General features: G+C 45.4%; 1 protein-coding gene, 1 long non-coding RNA gene and 2 other non-coding genes across 4 annotated transcripts in view; 1 reads left to right on the forward strand and 3 right to left on the reverse strand.

Moving 5' to 3' along the window:
* Positions 1-13,938: 13,938 nt before the first annotated feature.
* Positions 13,939-19,612, reverse strand: LOC116817354 (uncharacterized). The gene is made up of 4 exons (XR_004371888.2): positions 19,330-19,612; positions 18,249-18,393; positions 16,541-16,586; positions 13,939-14,379 (listed from the first exon to the last, which is right to left on the reverse strand). It is a non-coding gene; the product is annotated as an uncharacterized LOC116817354 (long non-coding RNA).
* LOC116817393 (small nucleolar SNORD12/SNORD106) lies at positions 16,335-16,428 on the reverse strand. Its single transcript, XR_004371899.2, has one exon. It is a non-coding gene; the product is annotated as a small nucleolar SNORD12/SNORD106 (small nucleolar RNA).
* Positions 19,562-19,653, reverse strand: LOC116817392 (small nucleolar SNORD12/SNORD106). The gene has a single exon (XR_004371898.1). It is a non-coding gene; the product is annotated as a small nucleolar SNORD12/SNORD106 (small nucleolar RNA).
* Positions 19,654-24,943: 5,290 nt separating this feature from the next.
* The window catches only part of LOC116817384 (retinol dehydrogenase 10-B-like), a 12,465-nt gene continuing 11,741 nt past the window's right edge, over positions 24,944-25,667 (forward strand). The window contains 1 exon segment of the mRNA XM_032767431.2: positions 24,944-25,132. Within this exon segment, the coding sequence (XP_032623322.2) occupies positions 24,944-25,132 (189 nt within the window).

Genomic DNA, 25,667 nt, shown 5'->3' on the forward strand with positions numbered 1-25,667 from the left:
CTGCACCCTCCTCTCCCAGACCACAGTGGCCCTCCACACAGATCCCAGGAGCCACAGAGCAAGGTTTGAAGAAGAGGGAGGAGAAAATTGAGATGAAGTCAGCCAAGCCCCATTCTGAAGGGAATGAGGGAGATCCCCTCAGTATAGGGATCCTGGGGGTGGGAATGTGATTTAAACACTCAGTTCTTCTTCAGTCCAGCAAACTCCCCAGGACTTCAATAGGAGTTTGGCTTGAATCAGAACCGAGTATGGGTTTTATTACAGCAAAGAACTAGCTTTCCCTCACATCTCGCAATTATACCTTTCCTTTAGAAACTGACACTTCAAGAGCACAACCTCTTCCCTGGAAGGGATCTGTGTTTTCAGCTTTGCTGTAAGGAATGAGCCATGTGGAAGAGCAGGATGCAGCTCCCTGGATGCTCTCCACCTTCTTCCTATTGCAGAGAGGGCTACAGTTCATCTAAAAAAGACACTGCAAGAAACTTACTGGTAACTTCACACACCTGCACACTATGCATGGAGAGAGAGAGAGAAAGAGAGACGCCTACTTGCAGAGAAAAAGCTGCATTGGACCTCACAGGGAACAGCGCCCACCATCCTTTGTGCCTGGCACATCCTATTTGTGAAGCATTCAGAAGCATAAATGTTAAATAATTGATATCCTGGCTCTGTCTGCTCCATGACAATTTGGGCACTTGCCAGCTGTCTCCTCTTCTCCTCACTGCCATGTTACTCTGCATACTTTGGGCAGGATTAGCCCCAGTGAAAGTCAGCACATGATGTCCTTTTAGGGTAAAGAGCAGAAAGGGGATTTATTTGTGTTTGCTGCATAAACATGCAGGCTGATCTCAGCACTGCCCTTATCTCAGTGGGCATCCAGCTTCTACAGAGAGTCCAAAACAGAACAGAGCATGCATAGTGAGATCTGCTGGACAAAAACCCAGGTCTGTTTGAGTGCAAACACATTCATTAGCTGCTTGGGCTGTAGCCCGGACTGCACACAACTTCTCATTCCGATTAGCGAGCACTAACGATCTCCCATGCCAACATCTACATGTATTTGACTTAAAGCCAGTAACCTCACATGTGGGCACTGCATGCTATGCATGAAAATTACTCTGGCCCCAAGCGGAGTAAATGGATCAGTGGAAAGGCTGGCAGGGAATCTGCTTCACAGATCTGAAGAGAGAAAGGGCCCGGGCCAAAGTCAGCAGCAGGAAGAGACAAGTCTCAAATCATTGCCCCTAAATAAGCTAATGGCAGCCCTTGTGTATCACAGGCCTCTTTTTATGGTAACAAGTGAGTTCGAAACCAATGAGAGGAAATAATTGCTCCTGGCCTGCTTGACAGCTTTTGTCTCTATGCGCTTTCCCTTAGTCCTTACCGCAACATAAAACGTTGCCATGGCAACATAAATCGCTGACTAACGAAACTGCTCAGACGGATTCCTCTCTAGATCTCCAGGAAAATCAGAGCTATAAATAAATCGCTGTAAAAAGCAACTGTTACCACAACCAATGCTCAAAAAATGTTTGCTTTCAAACACTAGAGTCAGGTACCCTGCCCCAGAGGCCCGAACCACACCTGCCTGAGGCATTTACTCAGCCCAAAGGCAGATTTCCCAGAGGGCAAACTTTCCTGTAATAAAATAAAATAAAATAAAATAAAATAGTAGTAGTCAATTTCTAGCTCTTCTGGGTGAACAGAACACCTATGAAATGTGAACTGTGTGCAAATCAAGTGTAACCAATGCAGTGGTTCTTGCTTCTACAGATGGCCTGAAATAACATCTGTAAGAGAGATGTCAGCTACGCCTTTACCTCAACAGGGGGATGACTCTTAAGTCTATCACAAAAGCCAAGCTTTCCTGTCACTTAGATGTGCAGCCGTTTATGCATTTGTCGCCATTGTGTGCACAAATCAGGCAACTGCATGTGCCCACAGCCGAATAAACAAGGGGCAGAGACAGTGGTGACCCTGAAAATGCCTGCGACTGTTCTTCTCATTGAGTGATTCTAACAAAGTTTCCTTATATCTAAGGGTCATGCTCTCTCCTCTTTAAGTGCAAGCCTCCCATTATCACTGGGGGAGCTCAGGACCAAAATCATAAGCTTCCACCACCTTTCAGCTAAAGGAGTAACTTTGAAAGTACATATGTAGCAGGCTGTTAATGTTGGGGCCAGCCACACCAGGGAAATATGATCATATACGCTAAGCCAAATGTATATAATGTACCTGCTATAGGCTACCTAGTGGGTACCAATGTGCAGCATCTATTCTGTAGAATAGCTACCGGGAAATGAGTTGCAAAAAAACTCCATACAGTCAGTCAGGACCACCAGGCAAAACTCACGCATTGTACAACGCCACCACCACCCTGGCTGAGTGGAATGAGAATGCTCTTGCCCTTCATCCATGGATCTCAACGTCCATCCCTCACACTCATTAAGCCCTCTACCCCATACTACAGCTAAGTATTATTGTGTCTACTTACACAATAAAAAAAAAAAGTGACCCTCCTGCCAAATGCAGCGACACTGAGGCCAGGTCTACACTGCGACTTTAAATCGGTTTAATGGCCGATATACCGATTTAACGCTGTATCCGTTCACACGATGTCGTCATTAATATCGAGTTAAACGGCTCCTTAAATTGATTTCGGAACTCCTCCCAAACGAGAGGAGTAGCGCTAAATTCGATAGTGATAACTCGGATTAGGGTTTCATGTGGTACGGTAAATCGACGTTATTGCCTCCGGGCGGCATCCCAAGGCAGCATGACCGCTCTGGACGCAATCTGAACTCGGATGCAGCGTGCAGGGTAAACAGGAAAAGCCCGCGACTTTGAATTACAATTCTGCTTTGCCAGCGTGGAGCTCTGAATCAGCACGGCTGGCCGATTGGCAGTTTGAAATCGATAAAATAGAGGCTCCAGACATAGACCGTACGGGATACAGTTCTGATCGCTGTTTAATGGGGAGACAAATCTGTTGTATCCAGCTCCGTTCAGAACACACAATGCCAAAGCGTTTGAATAAAATCAGGATACACAGCGCGTGTGATCAAGCGTACCGGGAAGCCAGAGACAAATGGAGCGCTCATGAAGGGAGGGAGGGCGTACTGGGACTCCAGCTATCCACAGTCCCAACAGTCTCTGAAAATTTATTTGCATTCCTTGGCTGGGCTTCCAATTGTCTGTAGGTTTCAAAACACAGTGTCTGGCGTGGTTCAGGAACAGTCTCCTCAGTTTATTTCCCCCCACCACCACGTGAAAAAAAAAGGGAAGATTGCTGTGCGTCTATGGCGTTTTGCTCAATTGCACTCACGAAAAAGGCGCCAAAGGGTTGTCTGTGCCTTCACAAGGGAGGGTGGGGTGTACCCAGCACCACCCGGTGGCATGTTTTTCTTGCCCATCAGGCACTGCTGCTTCTCAACACGGAAGTGGGAACTATGGGGATAGTCTGAATGAACAGCTACCCACAGTGGCACCGCTTCCTGAATAATCGATGGTAGCTTTGGACCATGGACGCAAACAATCGATTTCGGGATCCCACTGTGGACGCGCTAAACCGATTTTATTAGATCTGTTTTGTAATATCGGTTTAAGCTAATTCGAAATAATCGTGCAGTGTAGACGTACCGAGAGTCTAGAACAGTGGTTCTCAACCCGAGTTTTGGGACCCCTGGTGGGCTGCAAGCAGGTTGCAGGGCGTCTGTCAAGCAGAGCCAGCATTAGAATCACTGGGGCGTAGGGCAGAAAGCCAAAGCCCCACTGCATGGGGCTCAAGCCCGGGGCTCTGAGCCTCCCCACTTGGGGCTGAAGTCTAAGAAATGCAGCTTCCTGGGGGCCCCTGTGGCGTGGGGCCTTGGGCAATTGCTCTGCTTGCTATCCACTAATGCTGGCACTGGCTTTTATATGCAGAAAAGCAGTTGTGACACAGGTGGGCCACGCAGTGTTTATAGCATGTTGGTGTGGGGTGGGCCTCAGAAAGAAAAGTTGAGAACCCCTGGTCTAGAAAACTCTTCAGCTCGGGTCATCTTTGCACAGTCACCCCTGGGAAAGCAGGTGCAAAGTAAGGAAATGAGGACAACTCCTGGCTTTAATAATACGTGTTTGGAGAAAAGACTAGAGACATTGAGCTTATTCTCAGCAGTTCATGGAAGACTTCAAGGTGACCCAATAGGAGTGTTTGGAATTATGCAGAACAAGATTGAATGACAAGCACAGTGAAAAGGCCAGATGTCCCCAGGAGACACTGAAATAGAACAGGAAAGAAAGAACAAATGATTCAGGTAGGTGGAGAACACTCAGGCCCAGAGCCTGATCTTGGTTACTCCAAAGTGACCTCAGTGAAGTTAATGGAGTTACTCCAGATTTACAGCAAGATCAGAGTCTGGCTCATAAGGTGATTTTTTTAATTACCGCCATTGAAGCAAAATTCCAGTGAAACAGAGACAGCCTATGAATCAGTTTATGAAAAATCAGTTCTGTGGGGGCCAGATGATCAGTCCTTTGCAGCAGCCCTCCAGTCAGAAGGTGGCCCTATGTCCCTGAGGAATGACTCCCCTCCCTTAGCATCTCTCTAACACCAGTTACCTGGGCTGGAGGGAGGGATGGGTGTGGTCTCTATAGCTAAGGATCTGTGCATTATGTACAAAGAGATACTAAAAGTCAAGGTTATTGCAGCCCTCTTTTCAGGAACTGAGAATCTTTTCCCCGATGGATATTTGGAGATAAGGATGTATTTTTTCTTGCTGGTAGATCTAGGGCAGAGGGTCTCAAACTTCATTGCATTACGACCCCCTTCTGACAACAAAAATTACTACACAACCCCAAGGAGGGAGGACCGAAGCCTGAGCTCTCCCAAGCCCCACTGTCCCAAGCAGGGGCCCAAAGCCAAAGCCCTAGAGCTTCAGCCCCTGACGGGAGGCCTGTAGCCTGAGCCTCGCTGCCCCTCGGGCTTCAGCAAGTCTAAGCCAGCCTTGGTGACCCCATTAAAACAGGGTCATGACCTACTTTGGGGTCCCAACCCACAGTTTGAGAGCCACTGATCTAGAGCCTATTGGTGAGAATCCCTTTACATTTTCTGTTCAAAACCCAGCTTATCACTGTTCAAAATGAAGAGAATTAAGTCTTTGTATAAGAAGGATGGTAATGGTCTGTGGATCCTTTCACTTGTGTCACTGGAGCAAATCCAGCCCAGTTCAGAACTGATCAGCAACTGCTACAATCTGATAGTTGCTGGGCAGCCTATGACAGTCGTTTTCAGCCAGGGGTATGCTTACCCCTGGGGGTACGCAGAGCTCTTTCAGGGGGTTGGTACATCAACTCATCCAGCTATTTACCAAGTTTTACAACGGGCTACAGAAAAAGCACTAGCAAAGTCAGTACAAACTAAAATGTCATACAATGACTTGTTTATACTGCTCTATATACATTCACTGAAATGTGTAAACAATATTTATATTTCAGTTGATTTATACAGTAAAAATGAGAAAGTCGGCAATTTGTCAGTAACAGTGGCTGTGACACTTTTGTATTTTTATGTAGTTTTTAAGGGAGGTGAAACTCAGGGTATGCAAGACAAATCCGACTCCTGAAAGGGGTACAGTAGTCTAGAAAGGTTTAGAGCCATTGCTCTATGGCATGTGACATTAGGGTAGTGGACTCAGCCCTGTTCCCAGTCTCCACATTATGATATGCAATTAGGACCCACTCCAATCAATGGAAAGACTAACAGGAGTTGGATCAGGCCCTAACTGGCCCTTTGTTGGTCACTTCAGCAAAGAGGCAGATGCAGAGAAGCTTTAATTTTTGTTGCCTGGCCTCTGTGAATAAAGTGAGCGTAACAGTCTCCTGGCCATCTAGCTGACACTTCTCACCAGTGTTTCATTCCCTATAAAGCATTTTAAAAGACACTGGCACTGGGCCTTGATGTGCATCCTGTGCTAAAAGGGAGAGTTTTCTCACAGTGGTACAGGCTAGGTTGTAAACACCAGCAGAAAGCTACAAAATACTTTGGGCACCTCTACCTTCCCTCCAGCCACTCACCCACCCATCCATCCACCCCTCACCTTTGCTCCCTCTGAGGCACGAGCACCTGCACACACAGACGATTTCACGTGCAAGGCCCAATTGTCCCAATGAGGGGATGATGCACGGGAAACGCTACCACATGCATTTGCCACTGTTTGAATCTGCCAAAGGTGCACATACAGGTGTTGTGCACAGAAGTGTTTGCAGGTGTAAAATCGCATGCATGCAGGTAGCAGCTGGTGTGAAGGAAGGAAAAAATGGAAAGTGGACATGGGACACAAATGTTTGTACAGCGCTTCACACGATGGAGCCTCCATCCCTATTTGAGAACCCTTAAGTGTTACTCAAACTCATAATAAAAATATAGGCCCAAAGCTGTGTTTAAAAGCAGACATCAGAAAATTCAGCCCCCAAGATGTATTTTAAAAGGATCCTGATTCCTGTAGCCCACAAGAAAGCATTTACAGTTCTTCATTGTATGGATAAACGGTTGACACAAAACCAACATTAACACATTTCCATGGCAAAGGGAAAATGAAACTTACCACGCACAGCCTCCAGAGCAGCCATCTAGCCATTTTTTAGTTTAAAAGAATCAACTGAGCAGCAAGGAAAGGAAGAGGCAAGACATCACCATCAGGTAATTAATCAGCTGATCAGCCGAAAACCAACAAGATGTTATGACAGTCAAAAGCATTTGTTGATTGCACTGTGCTCCACAGTCAGAAGCCCTAGATCTCTCCCAGAGCAATCACAAACTATTATTGCCTCGAATACAGTCTGGCCTGTCAACACAACTGATGTATCAGAAGCTGATAACTATTCAATTTATCACTCTCAGATTAGAGATGGAGCTGGTGGGGGAGAGAAACAGCAATGAATAAATAGTTTGTGCTAACCCATCAGCTAATGTTGCTGCACAGCAGAGCTAGGATAGGCTGTAAAAATAATATTATAATCAGCATATGGCCAGAAAGATTACTGGGTCTTTGGGAAAATAAATGTTAAACCACTCATGGTGTATGGGGGAAAAAGTAAATCTATTAAAAGCAACATCAGACAGAGAAATAATCTGTGCTTATTTCTGGTCCCCCAGACCCTATCCCCTAAAGGCACCAAGAAACAGATCTGTTTGAGAAAAGTAAACATTTGTTTAAAAATAGGAACCAAGTGAGAGACTTCAGATTTTTTTTTAAAGTTATGTAAATATGTATGGAATTGTCTGTTCCTGCAGTAACTGATAAGGCAAAGCAGAGAGAAAATCCACTCAGTTCCCAGCATTCATTCTCTTCTCCGGCTACTTCACATGGCCACAGGGCTGCATGCAGCGCTAACCCACTGGAACCTTCCTTAAACTGCCTCCAAGTTGGGGCTCTCAGTTTAAAAGGGGAATTTGAATAAACCCCTGGTCAACTTCATTCCAAAAATGTTATTTCTGCCATCAGCTGGTGCTCCAAAAACACGCAGTGGTTATCACAAGCGCTGGCTTCTTCTGGTCCCCGGGGGTATTTCATATCCCCTTTCTGCCCCAGGCCCTGCTCCCGCACCCCCTCCCCCAAGCCTCCACCCTCATCCCACCTCTTCCTACCCCTGCCCCACCTCCTCCCACCCAGTTCCCCCCGTCCCCTGAGCACACCCCACTTCCCAGCCCTGGAGCGCCCAGGGAGTCAGCGGCTATGGTGCTTATATTAGGGAATTGGCTGGTCCCCACTAGAAGCTGACAGATGTTTCAGTAACATGAAGCACAGCTCAGACCCAGCCAGAGAAAGAATTCAGATTTCACTTGCTGAGCATTAGAGCTGAGGTAATTCCCCTCCCCCATTTATTAAAGAAATATGTTAAGGCCAAGATTTTCAAATACAGGTGCTCCTACATCCTTCCCTAGCCTGGAAAGGAAAGCAGGACCAATGTTTCAATCACTAGCCTAGGGCATGGGTTCAACTCCCAGCTCTGCCAGATTCCCTGGGTGACCTCAGGCAGGCCACTTTGGTCCAGGTCCTAAAAGGTATCTTGGTGCCTAACTCTCATTGAGATCACAATGGGAGTTGGGGGCCTCACTCCCTTTGAGAATCTGGGCCATAAACTGTCTATGCCTCTGTTCTCCCCCTGTAAAACAGGGATGAGCATAAATTCCCCACCTCAAAGAGGTGTTGTAAGACTAAATACATTAAAGGATTGTGAAGTATTTAGATACAATTCTGCTGGGGGGCATCTAGGTACCTTAGACAGTTATTTAGGCACAGATTTTTAAAAGTATTTAGGCATTGCTGTGCTCAGCATCACAATGCCTAACTGCTTTAGAAGCCTCTACTTAATTTTTAAAGCAATTTAGGTGCTTGGGAGTGTAAATCCCATTGACATAGTTAAAAGTATTTAGGTGTTGCTGTGCTTCAGCAATCTGGGCTTTCGGAGACAGATTTTTCAAGGGATGAGAATTCAGCAGCTCCCATTTACTTAGAAGCCCCGTTTTTGAACATCTCTTTTTGAAAATCTTGTCCTTACACTTCTGTGTATTTGAATAAGTGCCAGGAACTCCAACAGAAGCAAATCTCAGGAAACTGACCGAAACTGGCTAACACAAAATTTTGTAAGATACACTTACTAAACCAGGCTTTTGCTACAGCATAGGAAAACTGCATTCTGTCTGGGCTTTGTACCTCTCAGCAACAGCGCAAAAAAACCCTCATCTAACCATCTCTCCCAGCATGAGGTCCTGACAAGTTCAGTTTTACTTAGGAGCTGTTTCTGAGAGGGCTGTGTGTCAAATTTGTTTCACTTCTCTGTTGCAGAGGGGAAAAAAAAAAAAACCTCAAGGATTTCTTTGAGCTAGAGGCTCCCAATTTCTTTATTACAACACTAATCGACTGACAGGGAGAAAGCACCAAAATACAGGAACACAAAGAGGTGATGACTTGGCAGATAAAACTACGCTCTAACTCAAACAGATGGCAGTATTAGAGAATTCCACCTGACCCATACAAAACCTTGGCAAATGTATGCACACAGCACCCCCTGCAGATCCATAATTACCTGCAAATCTCTGGATTTAGTTCTCAACAATCTGTATGTGACTTCCCCCGCCCACATCTATTCTACCCCTGCACAGCAGACACTCTCATCCAGAACTGCTGGCATTCACAGGGATGTGCAATCCATTGTGAACAAATCAGCAGTAGCCAGAGGTAGATTTTAAGCTGTATTCCCATAAACATGCAGAGCAACCCCGTGAGACAGAGCAGAAATCTGGACCCATTATTCTTGGAGAGAAGAAACTGAGAAAAAAAGGCAAAGAGAAAATTCCATCCCAGCTGGTCCCTCTCAGACTGGCTAACCAGTTTCCTATTGGACTCCCGCGGAACCAGCAGGGCTCAGCTGCCTTCAATCCCTATTATAAAGGATGTGTCTGCTAAACAGACTTAAAATTATTAACATTGTCTATACTAGAAGCATTGTAGCTCCTGCATCAATATGCTCTAGTTCAAGAGATTATTCTGATTGGAGTAGCTAAATAAGCAAAATCACTACCCAGATTAATGGAAAACTGCTTTAAATTATGAGAGTCAATTTTCCACCCTCACTGTTTTGTGACTATATATGCTAAAGGCAGCTGTTAGCTCAGCCACCCTTTCTCCTCCCTTCATCATAGAAACTGTCATTTATGGTTATAAATAGCAGTAATGATCTACAAATATGCAATGCCCTCCCAACCTGGTAATGATTTATGGTAATGGTATGGTATGGTAATTTATGGTGATTTAGAGTATTAATTAGGCTCTTGCTATTGGGCATTGAACTAACGAAGCCATATTTTAAATGCTGCAGGAAATTATTGCTTAATTATTTCCTCTGCCTAGTTGACTGCTATTTGCTGAAGAAGCATGAGGAATTGCTGCTGTTCCACTAATCAGCTTGAAACAGTGATTAAGAGCTGCAACTATTTTACTCCTTCTGCACCACTGCACAATGCAGGATTTTGCAGAAGTTAGTATGTGCACAGAATTTCCCTTTATCCCCACAGAAATGGGCTGCAGAGATGTTGGCTGCCACTAGGGGCTGCTGGACCCAGCTGAGCCCAGTTCAGAAATAGAAAACAAGGCCAGGGGGAAGGAAGTGGAGAGTTCCCAGCACACCCTGAAGGAAGATGGTGGTGGCATACAGGAAATTCCATGCAAGCCCAGAACCCAGCATCAGGCATTTCTCTCCCAGGATCCCTGAGCTCTAAGTGGGTAGGGGTGAAAGTAACTTAAAGGACTTACTAGGACGCAGGGCGGCCGGGGTCCTAGCAAGGCGTGGGAGGCAGCACTGAAGAGGCAGGGTTGGGGCCAGACTCCCCTAGCCATTCTTTCAGCACTGCCTGGCCTATGCCTCCCAGGGCTCCACTGGTCATTTAAGGGGCCCAGGGCTGGGCCTGCTGCCAGGAGCCCCAGGGCAGCTGCCCCCTTTGTCCCCTCACCAAGCAGTCCTGCTCATATGGTCGGCTGTGTACCGGCGGCCACATTCTTACCAGTATGTCATACCAGACTGGCTTACTTTCACCTCTGGTAGGGAGTGAGGGTCTGGGACAGGGAGGGCCCCATGGCTGAACTCAGGGGGTAGAGTCAGAAGAGTGTCTGAGCACCTGGCTGGGCTGGGGGCAAACAGGAACTGGACTGCTGATGGTTTCTTTAACTCTACTCCAGGGAGATTTTTTTTATGGATCTGTATTGTTACAGACATACTTGCTGACAGGTATTTTGAAATAAAATAATAAAATAATTGACACTGATGCAATTTAGTTATTTTGACATACAATTTGTAGAATTTTTAAGCACAGAATTCCTCCAGTACTATTTGCCCCCAGGCAAATATAGCTCACTTAATAGTTCATACATGCTTAATACAATGCACTAGTTATAGCTTTGCACTGGCCAGGACATTGCAGACATGTTACCTTACAGCTGTGGAAAGGTAAGCCTGCTCCTTTGGGTTCTAATGAATATGGCATGAGAATTGTTTTTAGAAACACTCACCTCTAATGTACACATCTGCTGCATTACTCCCCCACAGTGGCACCTCAATAGTAGCTATTATCCTTAAGCCTGCAGTTTGAATGGAGTCCTACCACTCTAGACACTGCTAGTTAATGAACACATTCCAGGTCTTAGTATCAGCTCTGAAGCATGCATGTGCATTGCAGCAGGAATGCAGAAGTGCTACCAGCTTATTTATCCACACGTAGCCAGACCCTGGTGGAGTCATCAGTTCAACCAATGCCCAACAATACCAAGGCTGACCCCAGCTACCCTAACCCAGCTGCTTCTGGCTTGCAGCTAAACATCACTCAGCCACAATTATTGTGTGGCACATAGCAATCATGCCAGATGGAGAACAGCTGTCACCTTCCTAAAGGAACACCACAGCAGCGAGACTCTGCTACTTTGCCCTGTGTGATGAAGTTAAGATTTTTGTATCTTGTGGTAAATCACTGCACACTAGAACAGGCTAACAGCAGTTAAGAGGGGAAACAAAACAGATTTTTACTACTACTGCTTAATATAATCAATGGTATCAGAATATGTAAATTAGAGGTACAGGAGAGCTGCCAGATATCCCATGGCTCTAACTGCCACCCTGACTTTTTCCTGCTTTAGTGATTTCCTGTTAGTATGCACTATATACTTCTGTATTAAAGGTAGCCTGGGAGGTCTGAGACAAATGTCTGCAAGATGGAGGTAGAAAGCTGCAGCATTTAAGTGCCTCCATTTCACTAAAGAAATGGTTCTACAAGCCAGAACTGGCAAATGCAATCACTAAAAGAGTGAAACCCTGCTATAGCACGATTGGGGTCCAAAAATTCAATCATGATAAATGCGGGGTTGTGGTATAGCAAGGTTTACCATTTCAAGCTGGTCAATTTCTCTTGGGCAGAAATTGACTTGTGTTTGTGAACTGCCCATAACAGTAACTGAAAGGGTGCAGCTCCAGCAGTGGGGGCTCTCAGCCATGCAGCAAGACAGGAAAATACTTGGGGAGACTTGCAAGGGGGCAGAGGAAGAGCAAGGAGCAGTTGGGGAGGAGAACAGCTCCTCACCAAAAGAAGCGGGGGTAGGGGAGAAGAAGCAGTGGGGAAGGCACATTCCATTTTTCCCCCTTACCCTTTGGCAGTGCTCCAGCCTTCTCCCCCCCCCCCCTTTTTTGTGCTTCTGCATTGCTCCTGCCACTTTTTTGGGGGGGGGGGGCTTGGGGCAGCTGGAGCCACCTTATGTGTTATAGCCAAATTCGTGTTATTGTGGGGCATGTTATAGCGGGGCTTCCCTATATGTTGTCACCTTCCTCCTGTCAGACTGACAGGATCAACAGAGGCAACAGAGCTAGGTTCCCTTTGATTTATGAGGGGGCTGACCCTAGACCTTTCTCTGAGGGGCTTTGGATTGCAGAACAAGTTTTTCCAGGTTCTGAAGTCACCTGCCTCCATCTACAGATCAGAGCTCTTAAGGGGGAATGGGATTTAGGCAGAGTTGTGTAGGCTTATTACTTTTGTTTTGTAATTTATAGCAGCAGCTATTAGTCTTAAAGAGACCTAGTTTTATTTCTGTGAAAGTCAAAAGAAATGAAGGAAGAGTGCAGCAACTGCTTAGAATGCCTTCAGGCTAGCTTCTCCACTCCAACTCAAGGGGTAGAGATACAAACAGATCCAGCTAGAAAAGAGAGACTGCCACCCCACTGTTCTCTGAGACACTCCAGAAGTTGAATGGGAAGACAGACCAGTGTGGAGAGGAAAAGTAGGCAACAGGTGCTCTGCAGTATGCCCACCCTCACTAAGCCCTTCTGCTCTGAGGCTTAGTCTACACATGGAAGTTCTATCAGCGTAGCTGCATTGGTCAGGGGAGTGAAAAAACTACATCAGAGATGTTATAGCTGCCCACATTCAGGGAAGTGTTGCTACAGCAACAGAAAAAACTCTCCGCCAGCATAATTACATACCCTTAACCAATACCATGTGTCAGAAGCAGGGAGATGAGGGAGCCAAGACACTAAGAACACAAGACTTCACCACAAGTCTGGCTACAATAGCAGCCCCAAAGCATGCAAATCACCTGATTCTGGATAAAAACAAGTTCAATGGCACCTTAAAGATTAAGATTTATTTGGGCATAAGTTTGTGGGTTTAAAAACCTCACTTCTTAAGAGGCATCTATTAATCTTTAAGGTGCCCCCAGACTCCTTTTTGTGGATAAAGACTAACATGGCTACCCCCAATACTGGTGCAGGATGAATTACCGGCTCTAAGGCAGTACATACTGACTAGGCCCCAGAACCTTGTTCTTTAGTTTTTTTTACAGCAACTGAGGCTCTGGCTCTTCTAAGTTGCTAGTAAGCAACACCTACCTTCCCAGGTGCATGTATTTGATAACATCTAGATCTGTAAAGTAAACAGACCAACAAAGCCTAAATAGCTTTTAGAGCACCCAACCACCATGTCAGAATCTCATGCAAAGTAGGTTTTAAGAAAGGCATCTCCACGGAGGATGATTGAGGGGTAGTTTTTTTGTCTGTAAACAAGCTGAGAGTTGGGTATTTTCACTAATTTAACCATTTAAAAGCTTCTCAAGATACCGACATCACCTTGCCTGGGGTCTGCATTCACCCATGTCTAGAACAGGCTATCAAGGTATTTTGTCATCTCCACAACTGTGGTACTGAGCACCTCAAACACTAATGGATTTTTCTTCACAACATAGGGAAGCATAATCCCCATTTTACACATGGGGTGCCGAGGCCAGGAGATCAAATGACTTGGCTAAGATCCAACAGAAAATCTGCTTAGTGCAGATCAGATTTGAACCCTGATGTCCAGAGACCCAGGTTCTGCTTAATCACCTGACCTTCCCATTCATATACAGAAGCACACACTTCAATACATTTAAGAAGTTACCTCAGTCCTTTTAATGATTTTTAGTACATTATCTTCCACATTACAGCAGTGGGTTGAACCCAGCTTGCATGGAGGTGAACACAGCTATTATAGACACAAACACACTTGACATAGTATATTACTGCATAAAAAGACATCAAGATCCACAGATGGTCAATCCCTTCCAATGAAATGGCTCATGAGTTTTCAGGTAATAAATTATTAACGCCCCTAGGCATCTCTTAAGGAGGCAGGACATGCAGTATTTCTTACTCCACACAGAAAGAAGGAAGCTTGACCATGAAGTCATTGCAAAGCAACGTGGACACAACAGTTCAGACCCAGGATATTTTGTTGTCACTTTGGTGAATGTTTGCAATATTAACAGGAGAACTTTCTGCTACTTCAGTGCAAGTTCTGCTCCGTGCTGACATTGACAACTCCTTCACCTGTCAAGGGAAAGTCAAGATTTAGTCATATGAACTCTGCCTATTTTACAGACCGTTAAAAGCAGTTCTTGTCACTCTGCACATCTAGAGTGACACACGGGAGTCTGAACCAGGACTCAACCTTGCGTGCTTGTGTTCTCCACAAGCTAGAATAAGGAACAGCTACTTCTTCCCTATCAGAGCATTTTAAGAACCAATGCAGCTACAGCAGTAAATGCAAACTTAGTACAGCAAGACACCCACATAAATCTGCTTTTTCAGTTCATTATGTTTAAAGCTTTTGGAAAAATTAAGACAACCGTTTGCTTCTTCACAACAGATTGAACTTTTCAGTCCCCTGTTTTAAGATATTGTTGTTTCCCAAGATAAAAAACAAACAAGAAAACCAGAGCCATTTCCTGGGCTTGATGAAGGCAAGTGTATAAAGGAGGCAAACACCTTGAATGAAGAGTTGAGGCGCACAATAATAATCTTCAACAAAAGCTCTTTTTACTCACTAAAGTTAAATTTGCTGTTAAGACCAGTTTCAAAGTAATTTTGACTAAATATCATCCTTTTCCCCTCTTAATTGAGCTTTCCACCCACAAGTCCTGTGACATGAGCACTAATCACTAAAGAGGATTTAAATCAAGAGCATTGAGATGCCTAATTCCCATCAGTTTCAATGAGAATTAAATGGTAGGTGCTTTGGAAAATTTCACTAGGCACCTCTCTGCATCTTTAGGCATCTAATACCTTTTTAAAACCCGACCCATCTTCAGTCTTTCAGGCTGGATGAGACCTTTAAGTACTAACAAGTCTGCTGATGACCCACCCACAAACACATCATAAACAAGTGAAAAGAGCAGAAACCCAGCCATATATCTCCCCCAAAAATAAATTCAGTCACTTAACACAGCAGTAATAGCACACAAGCTATTTTTACAGTCAGCTATGCCAATGACCTACATTTTGTTTTAGACTGGTACAGCAGTCTCTGCAGGGCCCTTAAAAACATGGATTGTGGTCAATACTGATCAATTAGAATCACAGAATATCAGGGTTGGAAGGGACCTCAGGAAGTCAGCTAGTCCAACCCCCTGCTCAAAGCAGAACCAATCCCCAACATGTCCAGGTTTTGGTTCCCCCCCATCCTTTCTTCAGATATCAGGTTTTCAAAACTTTTTATCATTTTTGTTGCTCTCCTCTGGACTCTCTCCAATTTGTCCATCTCTTTGGACAAAATGATATTAGCCTTTTTTAACAACTGCATCCTATTGCTGACTCGTATGCAATTTGGGATCCCCTGGACCCCCATGCCTAGCCAGTTATTCCCCATTTTGTAGTTGTGCAGTTGGTTTTTCTATTCAGTGTAGTACTTTGTGCTTGTCTTTACTAAGTTTCATCTTGTTTGATTTGCACCAATTCTCCAATTTGTCAAAGTTGTTTTGAATTCTAATCCTCTCCTCCAAAGTGCTAGCAACCCTTCGCCGCTTGGAGTCATCCACAAATTTTATTAAGCGTAACCTCCACTCCGTTATCCAAGTCATCCATAAAAACGTTGACTACTACTGGACCCAGGACTGTTACCCACAGGATCCACTACATATCTCCTCCCAGTTTGATAGCAAACCGTTGATAACTATTCTGAGTACAGTCTTTCAACCAGTTTTGCATCCACTTTATATTGATGTCACATAGAATACATTTCCCTAATTTGCTTATAAGACTGTCATGTGAGACTTTGTCAACAGCCTTACTAAAAATCATGATACTTTATATATAGTCACTAACATGTGTAACAATCTTCATGCGTTATTGAGATGTGTGCAAAAAGCACCCTCAATTGCTGCTTGCCTTCAAAGTAGTCTACATGTATGTGCAATCATTTTGGGCATACAGGTCTTGGGCATGGAGCACTGTATATATGTAATTGGTATTTACACAGCAACATGAACAGGGAAAACATCTCTGCATCTGTGGAATCAGACAGCCTGGCTAAAATGCAAGTTTTGGTCAGCATTGCCGATCTGATGGGGAAAAAAGTTTGAAGTCATCACATTCCACAAAATTATCTCTGTAAAATCAGGATGGAAAATGTTTACAGGGTACTCAGGTTCATATAGCCTCGAGGAACTCCACCCTCCCCCAACCGCCCCCAAAAAATTAAAGCCCAGTTTACCTTAAGAAGATCCTCAAGTCTATGTCTATGGACAACGTAATAGTCCCTGCAGCAGAGAGATATTGTACAGGAGAATTGACTTTCAAGGGCTGCTGGCATTTAAAATATTCAGTCTGCATCTTATAAAAGTTATGATCTACAGAGCAGCAAGTGGGTGCATTTGAATGACAACAGGATTTTATGGTCCACATTGAGTGCCACTAGTTCTTCGCAATTCAGTTAGATTACAAGTATCAAATTATGAAACAATTTTAACAGCAATACAGAAGAGAAGACTTACTGCTTTATGTCATCAATAAATGCACTCAATGAATTATCTACTCATTATTAGAACAAAACCTTCCTGTTAGGACTTGATGTACTCTGTAGTGTTCACATTTGTGATCTCTTTATGCATAAAAGCACACCTCCATGCTGCAAAATTTGCCTTCACGCTATATACAGATGCGCTAGCTATCACATGCTAGCACAGCCACAATGGCCCTGAAAGTTCTGTAACTGGCACCACCATCATCGTAAGTCTGGTTCCGTAAACTGTAACGCAATGCTGGTAACTAGGCCACACAGATTACTCTACCTAAACCTGGGAAACTCACATTGGCTTTGCTGTTCACTTTTATTTATAGACTTGGACAGAGCCACTATGGAGCTATTTGGGCATAAGCTTTCATAGGTAACCCCCCCCACACACACACACTATGGATCTGAAGAAGTGGGGTTTACCTATGAGAGCTTATGTCCAAATAAATCTGTCTTTAAGGTGCCACTGGACTCCTCATTTTTATGGACTACATCTGATATTATGGAGCTGTTCCTACAATATACTTCTGGTCCCCTGCTCATTCTATCATTTACCTATCCCATTCCATGACAAACTATTAAGCTATGACAAAGGCTCTGCCTAACAGGATGCAAGAGAGACAAGGTGGGTGAGACAGTATCTTTTATTGAACCAACTTCTGTCGGTGAGACAGACAAGCTTTCAAGCTTCACAGAGCTCTTCAGGTCTCCACAGAAGACAACACCTATCAGAAGCCACTTTGACTGGCCAGCATTTCATGGGTCATGCATCTGCAGACATTGCTCAATGCTCCCAGACTTCCACAAATGTTCCTCACTCATGGACCATTTGCAAAGCTTAATGACCCCCCAATCAATAATGTGCCCACTGCCATCCAGCAACCTGAGCAATGGTGGATTGGCTGAGCCCTGGCTTTTTGTGTTCCTCCCCACTGGACATGCACTGCTGTTTACTTGCAGTATTTGCCGCCTATGTTTAAGGCTGACAGACTTGGTCAGCAACAGACATTTGGGGACAATGGAGGGACAAGATATTTCTGCAGAAAGGATGCATCCAAAGTGAAAGGGCTCTTTTTTTTAAATGAGCCCTCAACAGAATGTTTAAAAGCAATGGCTGCAGTCACTCCTACTTGGGAGGCGCTATGCACAAACTTCTAGCCTGAGAGGCAGATGGATTAAATGTCTGTCTAGTCTATTAGAGCGTAAACTCTTCAGGGCAGCATCTGTCTAATATTGTTTGTACAGGGACTAGCATAATGGGGCCCCATTCTCAATTGGCCCTGATGCACTACCATAATTAATACGTAGGTGGGATACATGACTGGGTTTAAAGCCAGTCTCTCCCTTCTAGGGAGAAATTATTTGAGATTGCTGTCAGACGCTGAAAGATGTTCATTCAGAAACTTACCACTCTCTCCTATTAATGGCTCACAAGTGGCTTGTTAACCAGGGCAGGGGCTTCTCTTTCCAAGTCTGCTTCAGGTCACCATGTCACCTTTCTCTCAGTGAGCCAGTCTCCCAGGCTCATGTTGCTCCACCTTGCTGCCATGGACCTAAAAAGTACAAAGCCATGGGGTGGGATTAATGGGGCGGGGAGAGGAGGAAGAGAAAGAGGAGGGAGGGAAGGAGAAGGGGCCATTCCCTGATGGTATATCAGAATGAATCTGACTAAAGCAATGAAAAATCAACACTTTTCCTCATCAAGCCAAAACACTTTAGTCATCATGTACACCAGCGAGATCTCGAATGAGCTAGAAGAGGGAAGTGCCAGGGCAGCATGCAAATGACACCCTAGTTTGCATGCAATTTCAGCAAGACAGACACATGTGACCTATGTAGCTGACTGGCTATCTGCACATTAAGTTGGCATACAACTGTACAAATGCACTTTAACAAGTCACCCTAAAGAGTACCAGTTACATGTTTCAGCCAGAAAACTGTGAGCACCTAGCATCTAAATTAGAGACTCCAGCACCTTAGATGTTACAGTGGTAGGTGCTATGCAAGCTTAAGATAGAGGAGCCAGTTGTTTGGTCACATGTGGGGAAGGGAAAAAAACATGCTGAGAAACAAGGGGAAGAAGTGAAACAGCAGCATTATAGGAGCAGATCAGAGACAGGGGTTGGTGTGAGAGCAGCACTTTAAAGATGGGAGCCTAAGATAGCAAAGAGAAACTAGGATAGACAGAGAAAGTGGCAAAAAGGATGCAAAATAAGAGTGGCTTACATCTGTTGTCTGGGGCAATGCTGGTTTGGGGTGTGACAGTTTACCATGGAGGGGGCCATATAGAGTATTAAGCTACTTAGACTGTAAACTCTTTGGAGCAAGACCATTTTTGGTATGTCTGTACAATGACTGCTTAGTCCACCTAGCTAGCTCGCTACAGCCACCCACACCTGGGCTGCCCTAAGCAAAGCTTCACACAGTATTTACATGCAGGCATCAAGTAAAAACAGCAGCTAAGGGTATTTATTCCTAGACAGACTTACCGCTGCCTCCTCCACGAGGGGCAATGGACACAGCCGGTTCGTAACCAGAGCAAAGGCGCTTCCTGCTGGTTCTCTCCTGGGACCCCGCCTGGCCTTGCGCTACCAGGCCAGGTCTCCAGCACATGTTGCTCGCTCCTGCTTCCTGGACCTGAGAAGCAGAAGACCGAAGAGGCGAAAGAGACTTAGCCTCGCTGACCAGCCGGCGGGAGCAAAGCAAAGGCCGCCTCCCCGGACTGGTGCATCAGACACAATCTGGCTTAGAGTAGCGAAATCAACACTGTCGCTCTGATGGGGAAAAAAGCTTCAGTCATCACGTGCACCAGCGAGACCCCGGGCTGCGGGCGAACCCCTGGCTGAGGAGCGGAGAGCGGCCAACCCGGTCAGTGGCCACACACTCCGGAGCCCTCTTCCAGGGGGAGCGACAGTCCGCTCGGGGACGGGGGTGGCGGCCAGCGAGAGGGCAGCATGGAGCAGCAGAGGCAGCCGCTAGCGAAGGACTCTCCCAGGCAGCAGGGCGCACCCCGAGGTGCAGGCGGCTCCCCGCCGCCCCTCCAGAGGGGACACCCATCAATACAGGCCGAGTGCAGCAGTAGGGGCTGCGAGGCACTGTTGGAGCTGGACAGGGGGAAGCCACCGGCGCGGATGGCCACGGATGGCACTGGATTGTAGGCCTCCCTCCCCCCGACCCCGCACAAGCCACTCACCGTTCCTCTCAGCGAAGAGAACGAAAAAGAGAGAGGCTTTCCGCGCAACGCCCTTATATAGCAGACATTGTCTGACTGCGCATGCTCCACGCATGTGTACCTGGGAAACGTAGTCCCATAGGAGCTGTCTGTGTCGGGCCATGCTCGTTTCACCATGCTGGGGTTCACAGGTCTGGGCTCTCCCTAATCGGGCTCCCTCCCTGCTGGCCAGTCAGACACAGCAAGGCTGAGCGGTTGTGCAACCCACGACCGCCTGCCCACGATTTGTAGGAGCAGGAGCAGGGCCTGGGGTTAAAGGGTCTGATTTGTCCCTTCTCTACTGCAGCCACACACCAGGACAGATCTGGGTTGCTAAAGCCCCATCAAGCAGGTCCTGTGCCAAGGTGGGCCTGAGACCACTGGGCAGGAGTCTGGGCAAAGACAGCAAAGAGAAAGTGGAACAGGTCCTGGAAAGCAGCGTACTTGTTTCATTCCAGGCCAGTGCTTTGCACCAATGGCAGTTTTCACATCAAAAGCAGGCAGGACTTTGACATTTAGCACATCAGTAGTTTCCAGGCAGCAACTGGGGCACTCAAGAGTTCAAGCTTGTGCAACATTTGAGAAATGAAATGCTCCCCAACTGATACACATTCAGTAAACCACTGAGTTGCAAATCTAAGGCCTGATCCTGCTGCAAGCTGCTGCGTACTCTCAATTCCTGGTGAAGTCAATGAGAATGGAGGGCAGTTCGCACCTTGCAGGATCAGGCTCCTAATGAGATGACTGAGAGGCAGAGTGCCCTTGCGCATCGGGCACAGGCTTGGAAGAAAGCCCTAGTTTAGGTTCCTTACTCTGCCTCTGACCTGCTGACTGACCCTAGAGAAGTCACTTTACCTCAGTGTGCCTCTTTCGCTTATCTATTTATGCTCGTTATTAAAGACAAGGTGGGTAAGAATGTTTTTTATTGGATCAATTTCTGTTAGTGAAAGAGACAAGCTCTTCCTCAGGTCTGCTGTTTGTGACTGGGACTGACTCTTCTCACCCTCCAGCATATCCTGAAGGCAACCAACGTGGCCGATTTTAGACCAACAGCAGATGTGAATTAGAGTGCAGAGCGGAGGGAGATGCAGCAGGGCCCCTCTACTTGGGAATTCACCCCACCCTTTATCCCAAAAGGCCAAAGTCTTGCCCTTCAGGACATGCTGGAGCAGAACCCATCCATTTGTTCAGGGATTTGGGACAGGGTAGGTTCCCTATATTTGGGTGCTGTTGATTCACTGTCAGACTTTGGATAGTGGGGTGTCTCAAGGAGAAGGGGTGGCCCAGGGTGGTGGGCGGAGGGGAAGGGGCGACCCAGCGTGGTGGGCGGAGGGGAAGGGGCAGCACAGTGTGTGCTGCTCCCAGGGGTGGAGACAAGGCTGGCTTTAGGCCTATTCCACCAATTCCCCCGAATCGGGCCCCACACCTCAGAGGTCCCCGCACCCAGTGAGAATCCCTTCCCTGGCTAAAGGCGCCTTTTTAATTTTTACTCAGCTGGTGGCACTCCGGGTCTTCAGTGGCACTTTGGCGGCAGGTCCTTTGCTTGCTCTGGCACTTTGGTGATGGGTCCTTCAGTGCCGCAGAAGACCTGGAGCGAGTGAAGGACCCGCTGCCGAAGTGCCGCCGAAGACTCAGAGCACCGCCCCGTGAGTACAAGCCCCACATGTTTTTTTAACGTGTGGGGTTTTTTTGATTGTCTTTTTTAGTCATCCCTGCTGGGGCCCCGTCAAAACTGTTCGAATTGGGCCTCGCACTGCCTAAAGCCGGTGGGGACACTGTCACTGTCCAAGAGACCCGAGCTGCTTGACAGAAAGCGGTGCGGCAAGTGAGTGCCCTCCAGCCATTGACCACTGGTCCCGAGTGCGCTGCACCACGCAGGCTGCCTGAGCCAGATGCCACAGGCCAGGCACTGCTGGTGATTAGAGCCCTGTATGATTGTATCCGCATCCGATCCATTATCTGCAAAAATGGTCCGTGGATATCCATGGATTTGCAGGGCTCTAACTCATAGCATCCAGTTAGACCTTGAAGTGGACACATCCTATTGAGGCAAGCATCAGAAGGGGGATATTTACCACAATCTCTGCCTTCTCAATGGGTCCTGGCATCACATGGGCAATTTAACATTTGAAATATTAGTTCCTTCTTAACCTTTTTGAAGATAGGTTGAGATTCCCTTTTCATTAGGAAGACCCCTCTACTCATTGCTAGAGTTCAATATTTTGCAGTAATTCCAAATATTTTGGAGTAAGAAATTCCAAATGTATGAGTCAAGATTATCAGTAGATCTCAAAACACTTTGCAAAGTTGGATGAGCATCATTATCTCTGTTACAGAGGGGAAAATGTAAGGTTCAGAGAAGTTAAGTGACTTGTCCAAGGACATACAAATGCAGTGAAAAACCTGAGACTAGAATCCAGGTATTCAAGTCTTGTACCCGATCCAATCTAGATCACACTAGCAACTGTATTCCTTCAGGTCTGTATATTATTATCTCATTTTTAGACTAGGTGGTTATACAATTTGTCATTTTATTAGTCCAAGATGAAATTTAGCATAAAAATTACATTTGGAGCAGCTATCCCCTACCTAAAATTAAAAGCAATGGCAATCAGTCATTGTACTCCAAGGCTTGATAAGGTCACCAACAGAGAACAGAGATAACCCCCATTGATTAGTATTACTATTTTGGAACCCACTGTGGTAGGTTTATACCTTCCTCTGAAGCATCCTGCCCTGGTTATTGAGAGAGAGACTGCACGCGCAGATACAATGCGGCAAGCTTCTCATGCTCGTATTTTCTGAACCAAAACATTAGAAAATCAGAGCATTGGATCCAAACCCAGTAAATTATCACAACCCTTCCTACATGTGAGAATAGACTCTGTAATCATTTATGATCAAATATTTTACAGTTTACACTATGCAGAACCTCAGGGTCCCACGGGACACAGTTCAGGAGCAGACTGATTTTTCTATTTTGGGTTCTCGCCAAGGATTGTTATTAATTATGTGTGTTATAGTAACATGTAGAAAGTCCAGTCTTGGACCAGGAGCCCCTTAGCAGCTGGACAAACAGAATAAAAAAATACAGTCCCTGATTCATTCATTACAAACTCTCAAACTCACCTTAAGCAGAGTCCAGGCAAAAAATAAATAAATAAATATTCCAGTTTTCCAAATCTATAAAACCAAAATTTTGAATTAGTTTTACTCAACATAAAAGTATTAATTTATGGCCAAAGATTAAGCCAGATTGAATTTCCCAGGCTTTGAAGTCTTGATAAGATCCCTTTAAATATTTCTCCATTAAGTAACGACTCTTCCAAAGAGAAAGGCATTTGTCTCAAATGAGAACAATCTCTCTCATAAATGGCACACTCAGACACGGCTGCATCAGTGATTTTATATCCATAGTCACCTTAGCCATGAGAACTGAATGGTCATCCCTCTGTTGCAGAAGTACTTTGACAGAGAGGGCCACATGGCATCTGTGAAAATACACTGACAGTATTTCTCAGGCTGCATTGCTTGGGCAGTGCAAGCGCAGCTGTTCATGTTTAGAAAGGTCAGCCAAGCAGAGTGTTCCCATCTCTGTGATAACATACATGATAGGGTGGTTTCCAAGGTAGAACTATGAGTTGCTTCCCATACTTTCCCTGGTGAATGAAACCTCCTCTGGTGGCCAGGCTAAGATCAACAACAAAAGAGGTGGTGTTGAATGGATAGTGCAACACAGCACAGCAAGGGGGAAAGCTGAGGAATCCTCCCCATTCACGTTTTGGCTTCCTGTCTATGAGCTTTGAGAAGCAGAGTGATCTACTGGAACAAACAAGGGATTCGGAAGTGAGCAGTCCTGGGTTTCACATCCCATTGTGCTGATGACTCCCTCTATAGCTCTTACTTATGTAACCACTCTGTGCCTCAGTTTCTCTCTGTGTAAAATGAACATTGGTTCTGCTGAGTAACCAAATATAGCCATTTGGATGCTCAGATTGACCAAGTTACAGGAAGCTTTAGCACAGTGACTTGCCACACTGGTTTTTCAACCAGCCAATCAGCCTATGTTTCATAACTGAGATTCTCGTGACAGTAGCCAAATCAAAACCAAGCTGAAGAAAAGTATGTCCCGAAAGCCTAGTGGATGGAGAGGATGGTTTAAGGATGTTATTTAAAATCTGACAAGAGTGCAAGACGACATCCTGCAAATGTGTGAACTAGGATATGAAAATATACCAATTCTCTCTACAGAGCTAGCGAGAGGAGAAACCCACATGAGGTATTCTGTGCTCACTCCCTCAGAGACAACCTAACTTATGTGGTTTCACCCATCTCCTTATCTAGGGGGATCACATGGAGATAAAGTGCTGAGTGCATATAGGCGTTATGCAAAATGTTATATTATAAAAATGCCCATTTAAATTCTGGTAACAATTATTATTCAGTATGACTTTTGTTTGTAGGCAGCTGATTCTGGAAAGTAGCTTATCAGCCAGGACTTGGGGAATGATGTCTGGATCCCATTAATCCTGGTTTCACAGCACTGAAAGATGAAAAGACAATCAGAGGAAGGACATTTTAAGAGGATTGCAGTGAAAACTAATCTTGTTACACGGCAAAACCATCTCACGTGCAACCAAAAAGGAACTTTAAATGGGCATCAGTGTTTCCTAAATTGGCAGGATAGGGAAAGTGGGAGGGGCTAGGATAATCAAACACATGAGACACAGCTACATTGGCTGGATTTACTTGATCTCCCTGGGTAACATTCAAATATTTTCATAGAAATCTCTTTGGCTGGAGCAGCGTTTAATATGGTTTCTTAACTCACTTTGCGTTGATTGTAGCAGGGCCCTTATGAAGGCAGAGTAAAGTTTGTAAGTGCATGATAAATGGTCAGAACCCGCCTCAGCTCCCATTGTTTTTCACTTTTGGATGCAGACAGAGCTCCTCTGAGAGATTCACTGGCTTCCAGCCAGCTTATGAAAGCTTTGCTGGATTCCAGCCATTTACCAGTGCATTACCCAACAGAACACATCTCCCAAGTGACAGCGGCACAGTTGCCAGAGTGCTCACTCAAGGTAAAGATGCTTCTGGGCTGCGTCTGCATTTCGCATTTTAGCTTTGTCTACATTAGAGGTGGTTGTTCTCCTGCCAGTGTGTCTCCACCAGTGGGATCAATGATAGGAGTGGCGGCTGGCATTGAAACCACTATTTCTAAGCCTGCACAGAGCAGCTGTCATAAACAGATAGTTAAGGGTTAATGTCTCTTTTATCTGTAAAGGGTTAAGAACAGGGAACAACACCTGACCAGAGGACCAATCAGGAAACAAGATTTTTCAAATCTCAAGGGAGGGAAGTTTTGGGTGTGGGTCCTTTGTTCTGTGTCTCAGTTGCTCTGTAGGTGATTACACTATCTCCAGGCTCTCTAATCTTCTGTTTCCAAGTTGTAAGTACAGATAGAAAGAACAATATAGGTTTTTACATTGTTTTTTTGTATTTGCATGTATGTAGTTTGCTGGAAATGTTTAAATTGTAATTTTTTCTGAATAAGGCTGTTTATTCATTTTTTATAAGCTAATAACCCTGTATATTTTCATCTTGATTACAGAGACC

This window comes from Chelonoidis abingdonii, chromosome 14, assembly GCF_003597395.2.
Source record: "Chelonoidis abingdonii isolate Lonesome George chromosome 14, CheloAbing_2.0, whole genome shotgun sequence".
NCBI lineage: Eukaryota > Metazoa > Chordata > Testudines > Testudinidae > Chelonoidis > Chelonoidis abingdonii.